The 16,555-nt window shown below is 35.1% G+C and overlaps 1 protein-coding gene across 2 annotated transcripts in view; it reads right to left on the bottom strand.

Annotated features, from left to right (window-relative positions):
• LOC101351142 (DENN domain-containing protein 1B) overlaps positions 1 to 16,555 on the bottom strand; it is a 251,823-nt gene that overhangs the window by 9,104 nt on the left and 226,164 nt on the right. The window contains exons 15-17 of one of the 2 annotated variants that reach the window (XM_023730363.1): positions 8,668 to 8,708; positions 7,870 to 7,938; positions 498 to 554 (exon numbers count right to left, since the gene is read on the bottom strand). In XM_023730363.1, the coding sequence (XP_023586131.1) occupies positions 498 to 554; positions 7,870 to 7,938; positions 8,668 to 8,708 (167 nt within the window). Of the gene's footprint in view, positions 1 to 496; positions 555 to 7,869; positions 7,939 to 8,667; positions 8,709 to 16,555 lie in introns of those variants that run through there. The other variant, XM_023730365.1, reaches the window with a different exon arrangement.

The raw sequence follows: 16,555 nt of genomic DNA, 5'->3' as shown, positions 1-16,555 counted from the left end.
AAATCAAATACATATACCTACGCATAAATATTCATATACATACAATATTCATAAATTCAAATACAAATGCTCATGTCCAGTCTTGTAAATTATAAACATGCTTCAATTTAAAATAACTACTACTGGAAAAATCCTATAAAACTAAACAATGGCATTCCTGGCTCAATTCTACACTAAAAAATTCTCAGCTTGAAGCAAGAACTTCAATTGTGATATCAAGGCAATCAACTTTATGAAAACATACATCCTGTTAAAGTGTCTTTGAAAATTTCTGTAGTTCTGTGATAAAATATGCAAACAATAAAGAGATTATTCAGTGGATGCATACAGAATGGCAGATAGTTGCCAGAGGGCTTGTTATGAAAAATACTTCCTTGAACAAAGGGCTAAGCATATTTCAAAAGTCATTAAAAACATAAATCTCATGTGATTTGTAAAGTATAAGCTACACACTAATGCAAGCATTAAGACAGAATGAAAAGAAGAATACGACATACCTTGTGTTTTAGCTTACTCTTCACTTCCTTTATTCCCTGCTTTGCGTGATTTTTTGCCTGGAAAATGATAATACAAGTGTCTGGCTCAGCATGGTACTATTACTATTTAAAGGATAATTATATGAGATCACATTTAATGAAAATTGATAACTATTCATATTATTTAGAAAAGGAACAATTGTAATCTATTTTCAGAGACAGCATACCACTTACTATTATACCTAAATTAGTTGGTGAAAATGCAATTAGTCTCTATTTGTATATTAACCTCATACAAAGGGTAACATTTAGCCTATTCTGCCTCCCAAACTATAAAGAACACAAAGGGAGTCAACCAGATTACCACAGCTTAGTCTTAATTTGACATTGTGACAAACTGGGGGAGAAGAATGGAAAGCACTTCACAGCAGCAGTTTATCAGAATGAAGTCTGGACTTTAAAAAACTCAGGCAAATTTGCAAAGTCTTATCAAAGTGCTTTTACAGGCAGACAGATCTGTGTTAGCAAAATCATCCTAATGGTAACGTTTATCATACCTAGTTATTCTGGCAAAAATTAAAAGTCATTTAACAATTTAAAGGCTACCCTAATGTTCACTGGGCATCTGACTCCAGCATTTGAGTCGCTCAGATCCTGTCGTGATTCCTGTGGGGTATAACTTAACTACAGACAACTGGGGATGGCAGAGCTTTCATAAAACCCTTTGCCTTTGTTCAGTGAAACTCCCACTCACAGTGCTAAGAGTAAAAACGAGAAAAGGAATTTACATTATTTTGTGTTTCCTAAGTATGTGACTGTGTGCTGGGGACTTAGCATGCATTATCTCATGCAGTCAACACAACAACCTTATAAAGTCGGTATTATTATTATTCCATTTGACAAAGAAAAATGAGGAAAGAAACTCAAAGAGGCTAAGTTTGTATACCCAAGATTCAAACCCAGGTCTATTTGATTCCAGAGTAAAACTCCTTCCCATCTCAGAAGAGATGGAGACACTAAGGAGGAACTAAGGTTTTTAAAATGCACCAACTGAATTTAAGTCTTATTATGAGCCTCAATCTGTTGTTGTTAGGTACCGTCAAGTTGGTTCCGACTCATAGTGACCCCATATACAACAGAAAGAAACAATGCCCGGTCCTGTACCATCCTCACAATTGTTGCTATGTTTGAGCCTGTTGTTGCAGCCACCGTGTCAATCCATCTCACTGAGGGTCTTTTTCACTGACCCTCTACTTTACCAAGCATGATGTCCTTCACCAGGGACTGATTCCTCCTGATTAACATGTCCGAAGTATGTGAGACGAAATCTCAACATCCTTGCTTCTAAGAAGCATTCCGGTTGTATTTCTTCCAAGACAGATTTGTTCGTCCTTCTGGCAGTCCATGGTATATTCAATATTCTCTGCCAACACCATAATTCAAATGTATCCATCTTTGGTCTTCCTTTTTCATTGTCCAGCTTTCACAGGCATATGTTGAGGTGACTGAAAATTCCATGGCTTGGGTCAGGCACACCTTAGACCTTAAAGTGACATCTTCACTTTTCAACACTTGAAAGAGGTCTTTTGCAGCAGATTTCCCCAATGAAATAAATACATCATCTGATTTCTTGACTGCTGTTTCCATAGGCGTTGACTGGATCTAAGTAAAATGAAATCCTTGACAACCTCAATATTTTCTCCATTTATCATGATGTTGCTTACTGGTCCAGTTGTGAGGATTTTTGTTTTCTTTATGCTGAGGTGTAATGTGATGGTTAAGACTGTGTGTCAACTTGGCTGGGCCGTGATTCTCAGTGTTTATATGGGATCATCCCCATGAAGAAATCTGCCATAAGTAGCCAATCAGGTGAAAGGGAGTTTCCTTGGATGTGTAGCCTGCATCCGAATATAAATGGATGTTCTGGCTTTTGCCTTCTCTGGATCCAGCAGCTGCCTCCTGTTTGTCTGACCTCCGGTTCTTGGGACTTGAGCTAACAGCTTACTTGCCAATCTTGGGATTCGTCAATCTTCACAGCCTGTGAGCAAGAGTCCTGCTCTCTGACCTGCTAATCTTGGGTTTACCAGCCCCTGCAGCTATACAAATCAGGAGAAGCCCTGCAGTCTTGCTTGTCGATCTTGGGATTTGTATATCTTCACAGCCGTGGGCAAAAGCCCTGCTCTCCAGCCTGCTGATCTTGAGTTCACCAGCCCCTGCGGCTATGTGAATCAGGAGAAACCTCCATCCTGATCCACAGACTTGGGACATTCCAGCCTCTACAACCACATGAGCTGTTTCCTTGATATATATCTCTCTCTTTCCCCCTCTCTCTCTCTTCCTATAGATATATATACATGCTTTATTGGTTTTGCTTCTCTAGAGAACCCAGCCTAAGACATGTAATCCTTACTGAAGGCTGTAGTCTTTGATCTTCATCAGTAAGTGCTTCAAGTCCCCTTCATTATCAGCAAGCAAGGTTGTGTGTCATCTGCTTATCAGAGTTTGTTCGTGAGTCTTCCTCCAATCCTGATGCTGCATTCTTCTTCATATAGTCCAGCTTCTCAGGTAATTTGCTCAGCATACAGACTAAATAAGCATGGTGAAAGGATACAACTGTGACACACACCTTCCTGATTTTAAACCACAGTGTCCCTTGTTCTGTCCCAATGACTGCCACTTGATCTATGTACAGGTTCCATATGAGTGCAATTAAGTGCTCTGGAAATCCCATTCTTCACAATGCTATCCATAATTTGTCACGATCCATGCAATTGAATGTCTTTGCATAGTCAATAAAACACAGGTAAACATCTTTCAGCCAGGATCCATCTGATATCAGCAACGATATCCCTCGTTCCACATCCTCTTCTGAATCTTGCTTGAATTTCTATCGATGTGCTGCTGCAACCATTTTGAATTATCTTCAGCAAAATATTACTTGCACATGATATTAATGATGTTGTTCGATAATTTCCACATTCTGTTGGATCACCTTTCTTTGGAATGGGTACTTATGTAGATCTCTTCCAGTCTGTCGGCCAGGTAGTTGTCTTCCAAATTTCTTGGCATAGACAAGTGAGCACCTCTAGCCTTGCATCTGTTTGCTGAAACATCTCAATTTGTATTCCATCAATTCCTCAAGCCTTGTTTTTTGCCAGGGCCTTCAGTGTAGCTTGGACTTCTTCCTTCAGTACCATCAGTTCTTGATCAGATGCTAGCTCCTGAGATGGCTGAACATCAACAAATTCCTTTTGGTACAGTGACTCAGTGTATTCCTTCCGTCTTCTTTTGATGCTTCCTGCGTCATTCAATATTTTCCCCATAGATTCCTTCAATATTGCAACTCAAGGCTTGAATTTTTCTTCAGTTCTTTCAGGTGAGGAATACCAAGTGTATTCTTCCCTTTTGGATTTCTAACTCCAGGTCATTGTACATTTCATTATAACACTTTGTCTTCTCCAGTTGCACTTTGAAATTTTCTGTTCAGTTCTTTTACTTCATCATTTCTTCCATTCTTTTTAGCTCCTCTATGTTAAAGAGCAAGTTGTAGAGTCTCTTCTGACATCCATTTTGTCTTTTCTTTCTTGTCTTTTCTCAGGCTGCTTCTAGAAAGAGTTAATAAACATCTTTCCTTCCCAAGCTCCTTGAGTGGAAGGATCTTATTTCTTTCCAGTTAATATATGTACTACCCACCATAGTATTTGGCATAAAGCAGCTGCTCAAGAAATGTCTCAAATTACACTAAACAATTATTTTTTATTGTTAATGAGACAAAACCAAAACATATTACACGTATAAGAGATAATCTAAGAAGTCAAATAACACTAAATTATCTTTCTATTGTTCTTTGTAGTTAATAAAGCATTTTCATATTCACTATTTTATTTATAAAGCCACTGCATATACTTAATGGGTCCTATATTAATCCCTACACTTCAACCAGGTAAAACTAAATAATTACCAAACCTGGACGAATGGACATGGAGAATCTGGGGTGTAGAGGGAAGCGGGGAGAGTGCTGACATATTATGGTGATTGCAACCAATGTTACAAAAGAATTTGTGCATAAATTTTTGAATGAGAAATTAATTTGTGTGGTAAACTTTCACCTAAAACACAATAAAATTAAAACAAAAACTAAACAATTACCAAGAGAAAATGTTACTGTTCCTATCTCCTAGAATTTGTACCCACCTCTGCTCATGCTTGGACTATATTTCAGTTTATCTAACAATCTTCTACTCTTTCAAAACCCTCCTGATTCACACTAATCTTTTCAAATGCCCCTTAGTGTATACAGTTGACTCTGGTGTCAGTCTCTTCCATGGTTCTATAATTTGTGTACTGATTCATTTAAATACATATTCCTCTACTTCCCCTTCATCCTGTTCAAGACTACCTGGAAGATGGAGTGCTGGTTATCTCTATTCTTTTCAACTTACCAAGTTGAAACTTAACAAGTTGCAACTTGCCAATGTTCAAATATTCTCTATAGAAAGGCATCAAGAAAATGGCTTTGGCTAAGGATTTAAAATGCAAAGACCTAACAAGAAAGTTGGTTTAGAAGACCTTTTAGCCAAATCAAACATGTATTTCACTTTGCTGTTATTCTTAGATTTATAAGAAAGTAAGTATGTGTGTCAATCCTAGTTTTCTTTATGGCCCCTGTAAACAGAAAAACATTTTGACTTTGGGACAACATCATTATTTACTTCAACAAATACTTACCAGTACTTCTGTCATATGTTCAAAGCACAGAGCAAAGTGATACGGATACAGACATAAAAGCAAGGATGGTATCTCTTTTACTCACAATATTTGTCTTACTCAATGCTCTATCCCCAATGCCAAGTATAATGCCTAGTTCATGATAGGAAACTCAAGTAATTTGTTTAATGAATGAAAGAGAGGTAAAAACAGTACTCTCGCTTTTAACAAATTTACTATAGAAAAGCAGGGCAAATATTGATTATACCCATACAATAGAAATTAGGAATCTTGTTCACAGCAATCTGTGGTCAAAGGAAGAATTTCAGAGCACAGATTTCAGAATATGAGCAGTCCTGGAAAGATAACTTTTATGTACAACTATGAAGGTTACTGGTGGCTCAGTGGTTAAGAGCTCTGCTGCCAACCAAAAGGTTGGTGGTTCGAATCCACCAGCCGCTCCTTGGATACCCTATGGGGCAGTTCTACTACTCTGTCCTACAGGGTCATCGCTACGAGTTGGAATCAGCTTGACAGCAATGGGTTCAGTTTTGTTTGGTTTATCAAGGTCACAAATTGACTTATACATCTGCCACACACCTCCTGATTCATGTAGGACATGATTTCAAGACAGATGATAAGAGTGATTAAGTATCTCCTGGAGATGTTAATTTGTCTGAAATTATTTGAAGGAATAGTTTTCCGAAGAGAAAAATTCTGAATTTGAAAACGTTCTGCTGCTTTGCAGAAAAGGATCTGAAATAATCTACTTGACTAATTAGAAAAAGTTTTAAATATCGAGTGAGGTTTTAAACATGTTTGTTTCATCTTTGTGCTTTTATGGAAGGTATGGGTGCACTTAAGGATAAAAAACATATTTGGCCAAAACAATACACTGTAACTTCTCTAAGCCTGGAGAAAAACTTCATGTGAAACTTCAGGAAAAAAAAAAATGAGGGGTACTTGACTGTAAAACCTTTTTTTTACAATCTTAATTGAATGCGAGAAACAAGGCTCAAAAATCGTTTGATTTTCTCACACAGCAGCTGTGTGCTATTTCATTGTGAAAAATTAAAATCTCTTCAAAAACTGTACTTAAGTCAACCCCCCGATATTATCGGGAGTGAGTGATCCACTCGGACAGGTTTCCGAGCAAAGCCAAGGAACACCCAAACAAGAGGGAGAGGCTGACGTTCCCAAGGCAAAATGATCATCTCCTTTTAATGTTGCTTTATGATAAGGCTTCAAATAGTTCAAATGGTATTGTATTTTTAAATTAACTCTCTAGATTAGCTTCCCTATTATAAAATGGAATCTTTGAAATAGATTTGTTAGACGGAAATGGGGGTTACATATATATCAAAATTGTAAGTCAAGGAAAAAACATAAGCTCTAAACTTAGGAAAAACATATTATTCTATTATGCATTCAATCGGGTCAACTCATTTACTGAGGAAATGTGAAGATGAATTCTTACAAAATTAAAACTACTGTCCTACATATTTTTAGAAATATAGACTATATATGATCCATTGAATTAAAAAAAAACTTTATTAAATAATAACCTATTACGGACTGGGTGTGAAAATAGAAGGTACAGCTCCTCCCACAAGAAGCTACCGGTCTAGTATTAGAGATAAACAGGTACACAGACAAAGCAAGTGCTAAAACAGAAGTACGTCTGTAGGCCCTATGGGAACACAGAGGGTGGTATATAAACTCTTTTCTACTGGGGCTGGGAAAACGTTTTCAGGGAACTAATGCCTGAACCGGAGCCCTGGTGGTGCAGTGGTTAAAGTGCTCGGCTGCTAACCAAAAGGTCGGCAGTGTGAACCTACTAGCCGCTCCACGGGAGAAAGAGGTGGCAGTCTGCTCCCTTAAAGATTACAGCCTGGAAACCCTATGCGGCAGTTCTACTCTGTCCTATAGGGTTGCTATGAGTTGCAACCAACTTGACAGCAGTCAGTTTGGTTTTTTTTGGTTTAATGTCTGAACTAAGTCTTATAGAATGAACTGGTATTTACAGGTTAATAAAGGCCAAGAAATGGAGATTGAAAATAGCAGGAATGGTGTGTGCAAGAATAGAGAGGAAGAAAAGAACATCTTGAAGTCATGTAATGAGGAGTAGCTCCATATCTTCAGAGATATGGAAAGCTCAGGGCTGGGGGAGGGATGGAACTGGACAGGAGGGGACAGGTCTTGAAGGGTCTTAGGTGCCTGATTAAAGAGATTTTTCTTTTATTGTATTTATTGTTGTTATTATTTTACTATAAGCCATAGAAAACCACTGAAGAATTTTAATTACAGAGAGTCAAGGATCTTTGACTTGAAGGAAGAGATCTCGCCATATTTTTTTTCTATTTGAGCCTCCAATATACAATGAGAATCTGAAATATGCTGTTGAATGAGAGAATCAAATCTTATAAAATGGCACTTCACTGTGGGCTATTTCAATCTGCATGTACTTGTTTTGCAAAAATTTTGTAAAAAAATTTTTTTAGATTATATAAAGAAGTACTCTTTCTATACAATGATATAATTTTAATAATTTAATCCCTTGGGGTCCATATTAACCCTAAACTAAAAAATAAGCTTATTTGAAAGAAAATTAGAAAACAGTCTGAATTCATATGTTCATCACCTAGAAAAATGTATAATTTTTAAATATCAAAAGAAAACAACTTACAAATTTATATGCTGTCCTTACAGCAGGAGTTGCTTTGGTCATTGCTGTGTTGAACAGGGCACCTCCTTTCTGCAAAGGAAAAGCAGAAACATATTTCTAAAAAGTTCTGACTGAAACAAAGCATTATTAAGAGTGTACAAAAAGAGCTTTACTCACAAGTTAAACAGAGGTTCTACAAAATGATTTCCTGTTTAATGTCTTCATATATACATACATACATATATATATGGAGTAATTTCAAACAAAATGTAAACATTATACTCTGTTCTTCTAGTTGGTAGAATACATCATTTAAAAAGTCATTTCATTTTTGTAGTTTAGCAGGCCTGCTGAACAACATGGTCAGTAATAGGTATATATTTAAAAGCTTATTAATAAAAAAAGAAATACAATCTTTATCAACTGTTTTAATTTTAGGCAATAATGTCTCTCAATCTGTAGAAGAGAGTTCTTACATTAAAAAAATCATACTAACAAAATCACTTTACCAGAAATGACAATATTTCCATTAGATCCTACTATACTACCTAATTTCTTGTTCTGGAATAATATATGACAGTGAAATCTTGCTTTTCAAAATAAGCATTTATCTCTGGGAAAAAAAAGTTTTCTATTTTAAAATTACCTTTATGAATATCAACAAACTATCAGCATAAAATAAAAATGTTTAAATGTGAAAGAACATGTAAATATTTCAAGTATTGCAAAAAACAGTATCAGTATAAACAGCACACTTTTAACGAACATTTTCCCATATCTATTAGAGTGAAAGAACAAACTTTGAAGGCTTATTATTACCTTGACTGTATGCACCCACTGTTGATATGACCTTGGGCTCCCTGCAATATATAAAAATAAGATGACAGGAATATTCTATCAAAAATAAATCCACCGACCAAAATTCATTAAGAACTAATATTTCCCTTTAGTAGACACATTTTATTTATCTGCAATGTTGTGAAAGAAGCAATGGAATTGTAAGGACTAATAAATTGCTCTAATTCTTAGGAACACAGTAATTAGCACTTTTAAGAAGAAACGATCACCTTCTCTTTACTCATTTGTAAAGCTATTATATTTAAGTATTCTATTTTTCTTTCATTTTAGTATCAGTTCTAAAGGAAGATATATGACCTCTCTCTTGAAATAAACAAATTCCTATGCCTTGTAAATTGATTTTTCAGTGCTTTATAACTATGTTGTTTTGTAAAAGTTTGCCTCCTATGTACAATTCAGTTCATTTTAATATAATATTTTATTAAAAATAGAGAATCTTGAAGAGAACATTGCTGATAACAAGGATCATGCATGAAACTTGTTCAAAGACATGATTTCTTAATAAACTGGTGAGATTTACATCACTTGTATATCCCAGTGTAAAAATGTACCAAATACTTAATGTGTCTTATATTCTTTAAAAAAAAAGTCATATAGATAAAAAGTAGATGAAATTTGTGTTGATACAGAAATATATTGTGTGTTGATGAGCTATCAGTGTTTCAGTCAAGTACACAGGGAAAATTTAAAAACAGAATTATTTAGGAATGCAAAATACCTTGGAAACAAAAAAAACTACTCTTCTTTGTTAAAACAAATGAATAGCTAATTTAATTTTAATGCCATTAAACTTCAGTTAGGGTACTGAAACTATTCTCTAGGTATAAATCTGTAAGCTTGAAAGATATTAACCAAGGAAACATGAAACGAACACAGCTCTTAGGGTACTGAGCATCATAATTATTACACAGCTCATATGCTGACAAAACCAGTTCTAATAAAATTAGCAATCAACATATTCAGTTCGAAATATGATAAATAAACTAGTCAATAAGATAGTATTAGAAGACAAAAAAAGAAAAAAAAGTCTAAAGTAACGTTTTATATCAACTGATTCAGTTAGATTTCAACTACTTTCTTGCTTGCTTAAATGCTTAAAAATTCCTCAAATCACAAGTACAAAAGTCACAATAAGAACAGAGGCCCAGAGGGTTCTCGGAGACTATCCAGTAAGTACAAACAACTCCTAAGACAGATTGTGTTCTCCAAACAAATTGTGGTTCTTGCTTTTTTAAAACGCATCACCTTCCTGTTGTTACAAAATAGAGGCAGAATGTTTGAAGCCCCAAAATTTCTTTCCAGCTATTATCTCTGCATCCCAACACTCAACATCACTACAGGTGCTCCCAGCTCTGAAGTCACTACAGGTAGTCCCTGACTTACGACAGGGTTCTGTTATGATGACTACTTCCTTGTAAGTTGGTTCTGATGTACGTCAAATGCCTCGTTTTTTTGTTTTTGTTTTTAGTTTTCATTACTATTGTCTTTTATTATCAGTAATAATAATCTGATCTTTATTTGTCTTTAGGGATTGGAAACATTACATCTCAGAATGATAACATAAGCAAATTACACTGTACGTAGTACATACTATTAATGATAAGATGTATAAAAAAGAAAAAAAGATGGTCCTAAGTGTGGTTCATCGCAACTCGAATATGTCGTAAGTTGGGGACTACCTGTACTGTGCTTAAAATCTTTCCCTAATTTAGAAACAAAAACAAAAAAATTCAGAAACAATACATTCTGAAGAGGATCTCCTACTACTTAATACCTTTTCTAGTGGCTAAAATATGGAGAAAAAAATTTTTTTCTAATCTTGTGAAATAACTGTAGCAAAATATACTATACAAAATAACTTTTGTTAAAAATAAGTTGCACTATTTAAAATAAATGGGTTTTAGGTGGCATTTGGTCTGATCAATTTTTTTAAAAATTTTATTTCCATTATAAAATGATGAAAACTTCCAAGTTACTCTATCAATTTATGTCTCTAGGAGACTTTATTAACAAAAATAAATTATGTCTACACTCAGATTGTTCATCTACTTTTTAAAAATTCTCATCAGTTCATACACTTTTACTTTTCTATTAAAAAAATGGTTGAATGTAAATCACATGTTTAAGACTTTATTATTTTTTAAAGCATTCTAGAAAATGGATTTTATTTTCCCAAGAATTTAAGAAAACAGAGAGACACCAACTTGTATATGTTAACTATTTAGCAATCCAGAACACTTGTCAATCCAGAAAATAAATTTTTAAATATTTGAACCCCAAAGAAAATAGCTATCATAAAACTTTATAGCAGTTATAAAAAGGTCACAGTCTATTATTTAGAATTATGATGAATAAAAATAGCTCACAGGTCACAGCATGTTTTCACCTACATTATATTATTTGAACTGTAATTGTCCACTCTAAAACAGTTAACATAGATAGTGCCATAGGCAGCAAGCATAGTTCAGTGAGAAGGAAATGAACTCAGGGTTCAATGGGCAAAAGAGTTCAGGTCCACTTTATCCTTGTGAATTGTGTGACCTGGGGCCAGTTCCCTAACCTGGCTGAGCCTCAGCTTCTTCATTTATCAAATAAGTATAATAGTTATTACCTTTCAGGATTTTTGTGAGGATAAAAAACAATAATTGGACAATGTTTAGTACTGTACACAGTACATTGTAGACACTCTATAAATGTTAATCAGTTGCTGTTGAGTCAATTCTGACTCCTGGCGACCCCACGTGTCAGAGTAGAGCTGACCTCCATAGGGTTTTCAGTGGCTAATTTTTCAGAAGTAGGTATCAAGGTCTTTCTTTTGAGGCACCTTTCGGTGGACCTGAACTGCCAACTTTTTGGTTAGCAGCTGAGCACGTTAACCATGTACACCCACGAATGTTAGTTGTTATCATAAATACTTTTCCAGATGAGGAGACTAAGGTTTTGAGATGATACATTGTTTTCCCAAGTTCACAAATCTAGCAACTGGGAAAGAATGGATAAGAATCCAGGTCTTTTATTTCCTGATTCATTAGTCCTTCAACTATGAAATATTACTCTAAGACTATAAAGTAAAATATGATAAAATTTAAGCTACAGAGATTTTCTCTGTTATTACTTCCTAAAGAATTACGTTAGAAATGTAAAGGAGCTGCTCAAAACTGATACCCTGGGAAGAGACAGTTACAGATGAGAATCACCAATAATACTCCAGAATTATTACTACAGGGGTAAACAGAAGTCCCTAAGAATAAATACACTGCTTAAAATGATAGGAAAAGAAGTGCTACAATTTAGGTATATTCCTGTTAAAAATATTTTTTAAAAAATTTAATAAATGTTTTTTAAAAATTTTATTCCTTTTAAAATTCAAGTTTCATATTTCTACAAAATTTATAAGACAAGTTATTCTTTGGTGATGTTTAAAAAAAATAAGGCTGTTTTTCTTCTTAAAAAACGAATTTGAATGCCAAAAATTCCCTCAGGGTCCATCTTTTAAAATAAATGGATTATGGAAATAATAAACATTATTAAGGAAATTCTTAACATTGTTCTCGTTAATTAAACAACTGATATTTTCATACTCAAGGTCAAAATATCTTTGTTTCTCATTTGTGCAAAGACTTTCCCTTCAAATGTATTTGTTTAAATTTTTGTAATTTAAAAAAAGTAAATGGGCTAAATTGTTTAATGATCCCAGAAAAATGTCACTAAAAACTGATTACCTACTAATTCTTCAAATTTCTTTGGTACCTTAGTCAGTTAAAAAAAAAAGAATAGAAGTAAATAAAGGCTGATCAGATTAAAGGGAACTAATGAAGAAACAAATGCTATTGATGAAGAGGAAACACGTGTCTATATTAAGTTGATCTGAAAGTGCTTCTCCTTTAAGTTCAGATAATTTGCTGTGGATATAAGACCTGGTTTCATCTGAAATGGAAAATAGGAAAAATAAACATGTTCTTAACTATTCAGTATGCATTAGCTGCATTTCACAGACCAACATTTGTGTTCACCCAATTGCACCCTTTTTCTACTTATGTCCTCTTTGATTACTTCTTAACCTCCATAGATATTCTTCTCTTTACACAATTGCTAATATTATTTTCCTTTTAGGGTTAAGGCTGAATATTCTACAAGGATTTCATGAAAGAAATCACGTCTAGCATGGATTTCCTCAACAATTCTACAGGGATTCACAGGACAGAAAACAGTTTGTGAAAATTTGCATGCATTCACAGAGTCTTTTCACCGTAGTTCTTGATTCAACTGTGAACTGAACTTTTCTATGTCTGGTTGTCTGTGATTGCATATTTTTAATCAGAGCCACGAAAATTATGCAGCTCCACTATACTCATATTCATTTAATCCTAACCATGGACTATTAGCAACCAAAATAGGGTACAAGTTGCCACTGCAATGATGCGTAAAGGGGAGATATTTCCTAATTATTTTTGTTTAAAGAATTTTTTTTTTTCCTCAGCCTTTGAGAATGTTGATTTCTCCTACAGTGATCTTTCTGGAGACTATATGTGTAAAAAATCTTCAATAGATATTCAGACAGGACAGAAATTTTGCTTGTATCCAATCAGAATAGAGAAGGGTGTTCTTGGTTATTACCTAAATGCCTTCTTATTAAGAAGATCTCTTATCATAAAAAAAAAAAATATAGTTATTACGAGCAAGAGGTTTGGAGTGAGGCAGACACGTGTTGAGTACAGACTCAGGCCACTACCAGCATGCTTGATTTTAGCAATTCACTGATATGAGTGCTCTCATAAAAACGAGAATATCAGAACCTATAGACTGGGGAAAAAATTTGGCTATGACATATCTGACAAAGGTCTAATCTCTAAAATCTATAGAACTTTTCAACATCTCAATAACAAAAAGACAAATAACCCAGTTTAAAAATGGGCAAAGGATATGAACAAACACTTTGCCAAAGGAGACATTCAGGCAGCTAACAGACACATGAGGAAATGCTCACGATCATCAGCCATTACAGAAATGCAGATCAAAACTACGATGAGGTACCATCTCACTCCGACATTACTGGTATGAATAAAAAAAAAAAAACAGAAAATAACAAATGTTGGACAGGTTGTGGGGAGATTGGAACTCTTATGCACTGCTGGTAGGAATGTAAAATGGTACAACCACTATGGAAAAAAAAAGGCACCTCCTTAAAAAGCTAGAAATAGAAATAACATATGATCCAGTAATCCCACTACTAGGAATATATCCTAGAGAAATAAGAGCCTTCACACAAATAGACATATGTACACCCATGTTCATTACAGCATCATTCACAATAGCAAAAAGATGCAAGCAACCTAAATGCCGATCAACAGATGATTGGATAAACAAATTATCATACATACACACCATGGAATACTACACAACGATAAAAACCAATGATGAATTCACAAAACATCCCACAACATGGATGAATCTACAGGGCATTAAGCTGAGTGAAATAAGTGAATCACAAAAGAACAGATATTGTATGAAACCACTATTTTAAAAACTGAAGAAACGGTTTATACACAGAAAAAAACAATCTTTGATGATTACAAGGGAGGGGCAATTGATGATTACAAGGGGTGGGCAGGGGAAATCACTAACTAGATAGTAGATGAGTGTTAACTTTGATGAAAGGAAAAGACAACACACAATATACGAAAAGTCAGCACAATTTGACCAAGGCAAAGCCATAGAAGCTTCCTAGACACATCCAAACACCTTGAGCGACTGGGTTACTGGGGCTGAGGGCTGGAGATCATGGTCTCAGGGGACATCTAGGTCAACTGGCATAACATAGTTCATAAAGAAAATGTTCCACCTCCTACGTTGGTGAGTGGTATCTGAGGTCTTAAAAGCTTGTGAGCAGCCATCTAAGATACATCTATTGGTTCCATCAAGTTCAGAGCAAAGGAAAACAAAGAAAACCAAAGAAGCAAGGAAAATATTAGTTCAAAGGACTAATGGACCACATGAACCACAGCCTCAACCAGCCTGAACCCAGAATAGATGATGCCCGGCTACCACCATCAACTACTCTGAAAGGAATCACAATAGAGGGTTCTGGGCAGAGCAGAAGAAAAATGTAGAACAAAATTCAAATTCACCAAAAAAAGACCAGACTTACTGGTCTGGCGGAGACTAGAAGGACCCAAAAAATACAATCCCCAGACACCCTGCTAACTCAGAACTGAAGCCACTCCTGAAGTCCACGTTCAGCCAAAGATTAGACAGTCCTCTAAAACAAATAATTACACAGGTGAGAAATGTACTTCTTAGCTCAATCAAGCATAGCAGATGTAATGGGCAACATCTGCCCAAAAGCAAAGACAAGAAGAAAGGAAGAAGGGACAGGATACCCAGACAAATGGACATTGGGAACCCAAGGTGGAAAGACAAAGGGGGAGAGTGCTGACACATTGCGGGGATTGCAACCAATGGAACAAAAGAATTTGTGCATAAATTTTTGAATGAGAAACTAATTTGCACTGTAAACTTTCACCTAAAACACAATTTAAAAAAAAAGGGAGGGTGCTATGAGGATTTTAGTTTTTGTTATTTGCCGTAGAGTCTATTCCAACTTACGGCGACCCCACGTGTGCAGACTAGAACTGCTCCATAGGGTTTTCAAGGCTGTGATCTTTTGGAAGCAGATTGCCAAGCCTGTGTTCCAAGGCACCTCTGGGAGGGTTCAAACTGCCAATCTGGTTAGTAGTCAAGTGCTTAACCATTTGAGCCACCCAAGGACTCCTTTTGTTGTGAGGATTAAATGAGACAATACTGGTAGAGCCCTGAAGAGAATTTCTGTCACATATCGGTATTCAATAAATATGAAAAATATTATAATTATTACTATGAAAGAAATGACAAAGTTAGAACAGTTTACTTTTTTGAAGAATAGTTTCAATAACAAGATAGAGACGTATTCTTCCTTCTCACAAATGTAGCCTAGATGATACATGTTTCGAGCTGACTTCTAGGAACTATTTTTGAAATACATATCTCCTCAGAAGAACATTACTGATTTTTATTATATTAGTCTCTTTACTTCAAATCCTCATGGATTTTGCTTTGTTTTCCTCTAAGAAATAATGTCTATGTATCTCTAATAACCTAAAACACAATAATTAAAAAATAACAGTGGAGAGCCAGATACAATTTTTTAATGTACTTGCTTTCCCCACTGAAATTAATATATGTTGAACTCGGCTTTCCTTTGGGATAAGTATTGGCTCCTCAAATTAAAATAAGAGTTCAAAACACTTTTCATTTTAAGAAAGAACAACAAAGTAGTTGGTGTTAAGTTATACAGAAAGTGTAGAAGTCTCTAAGTCAGATGCTAACTGGTGATCAATATTCCCCTATTCTTTTTTAAACAATAAGACCTTTACTGAAACATTTTAGTGACCCGCCCCACCAGGAAAGCCACCTGCCTCTATTATAGACACATCTGGGCCAATGGTTAAGACTACAGAATTTAACTATACAAAAGGATCACACTTCTACCCCATTACTGTCACAGAATGTCATCTTCAATTCCATATAAGCTACTAGCCCCACGGGTCATAAAGATAATGAGACAGCAGTTATGTAAATACTGAATAGATGCCTCAAGCAATTTGTCCACGAGCTGACAATATTTTGCTTGTCTGAGTTGAAAAGTAAAAAAGCCTTATTTTAACACAAAAGTTCCATTGAAGCTAAATTTTTACCATGAGCCGGGGAAAGCAAGAAGGAGTTGAATAATTCCACATTCAGCTTACTTGCTGAGTCAAGTAAACTAACTTTTTTCCCCCAGCTAAAAAAAAATGCTGTACTTACATCGATG

The sequence above is a fragment of the Trichechus manatus genome, unplaced genomic scaffold, assembly GCF_000243295.1.
Source record: "Trichechus manatus latirostris isolate Lorelei unplaced genomic scaffold, TriManLat1.0 scaffold00035, whole genome shotgun sequence".
In the NCBI taxonomy this organism is placed as follows: domain Eukaryota; kingdom Metazoa; phylum Chordata; class Mammalia; order Sirenia; family Trichechidae; genus Trichechus; species Trichechus manatus.
Note: the sequence above shows the minus strand (reverse complement) of the source record. Positions and strands in the feature narration are given on the sequence as shown.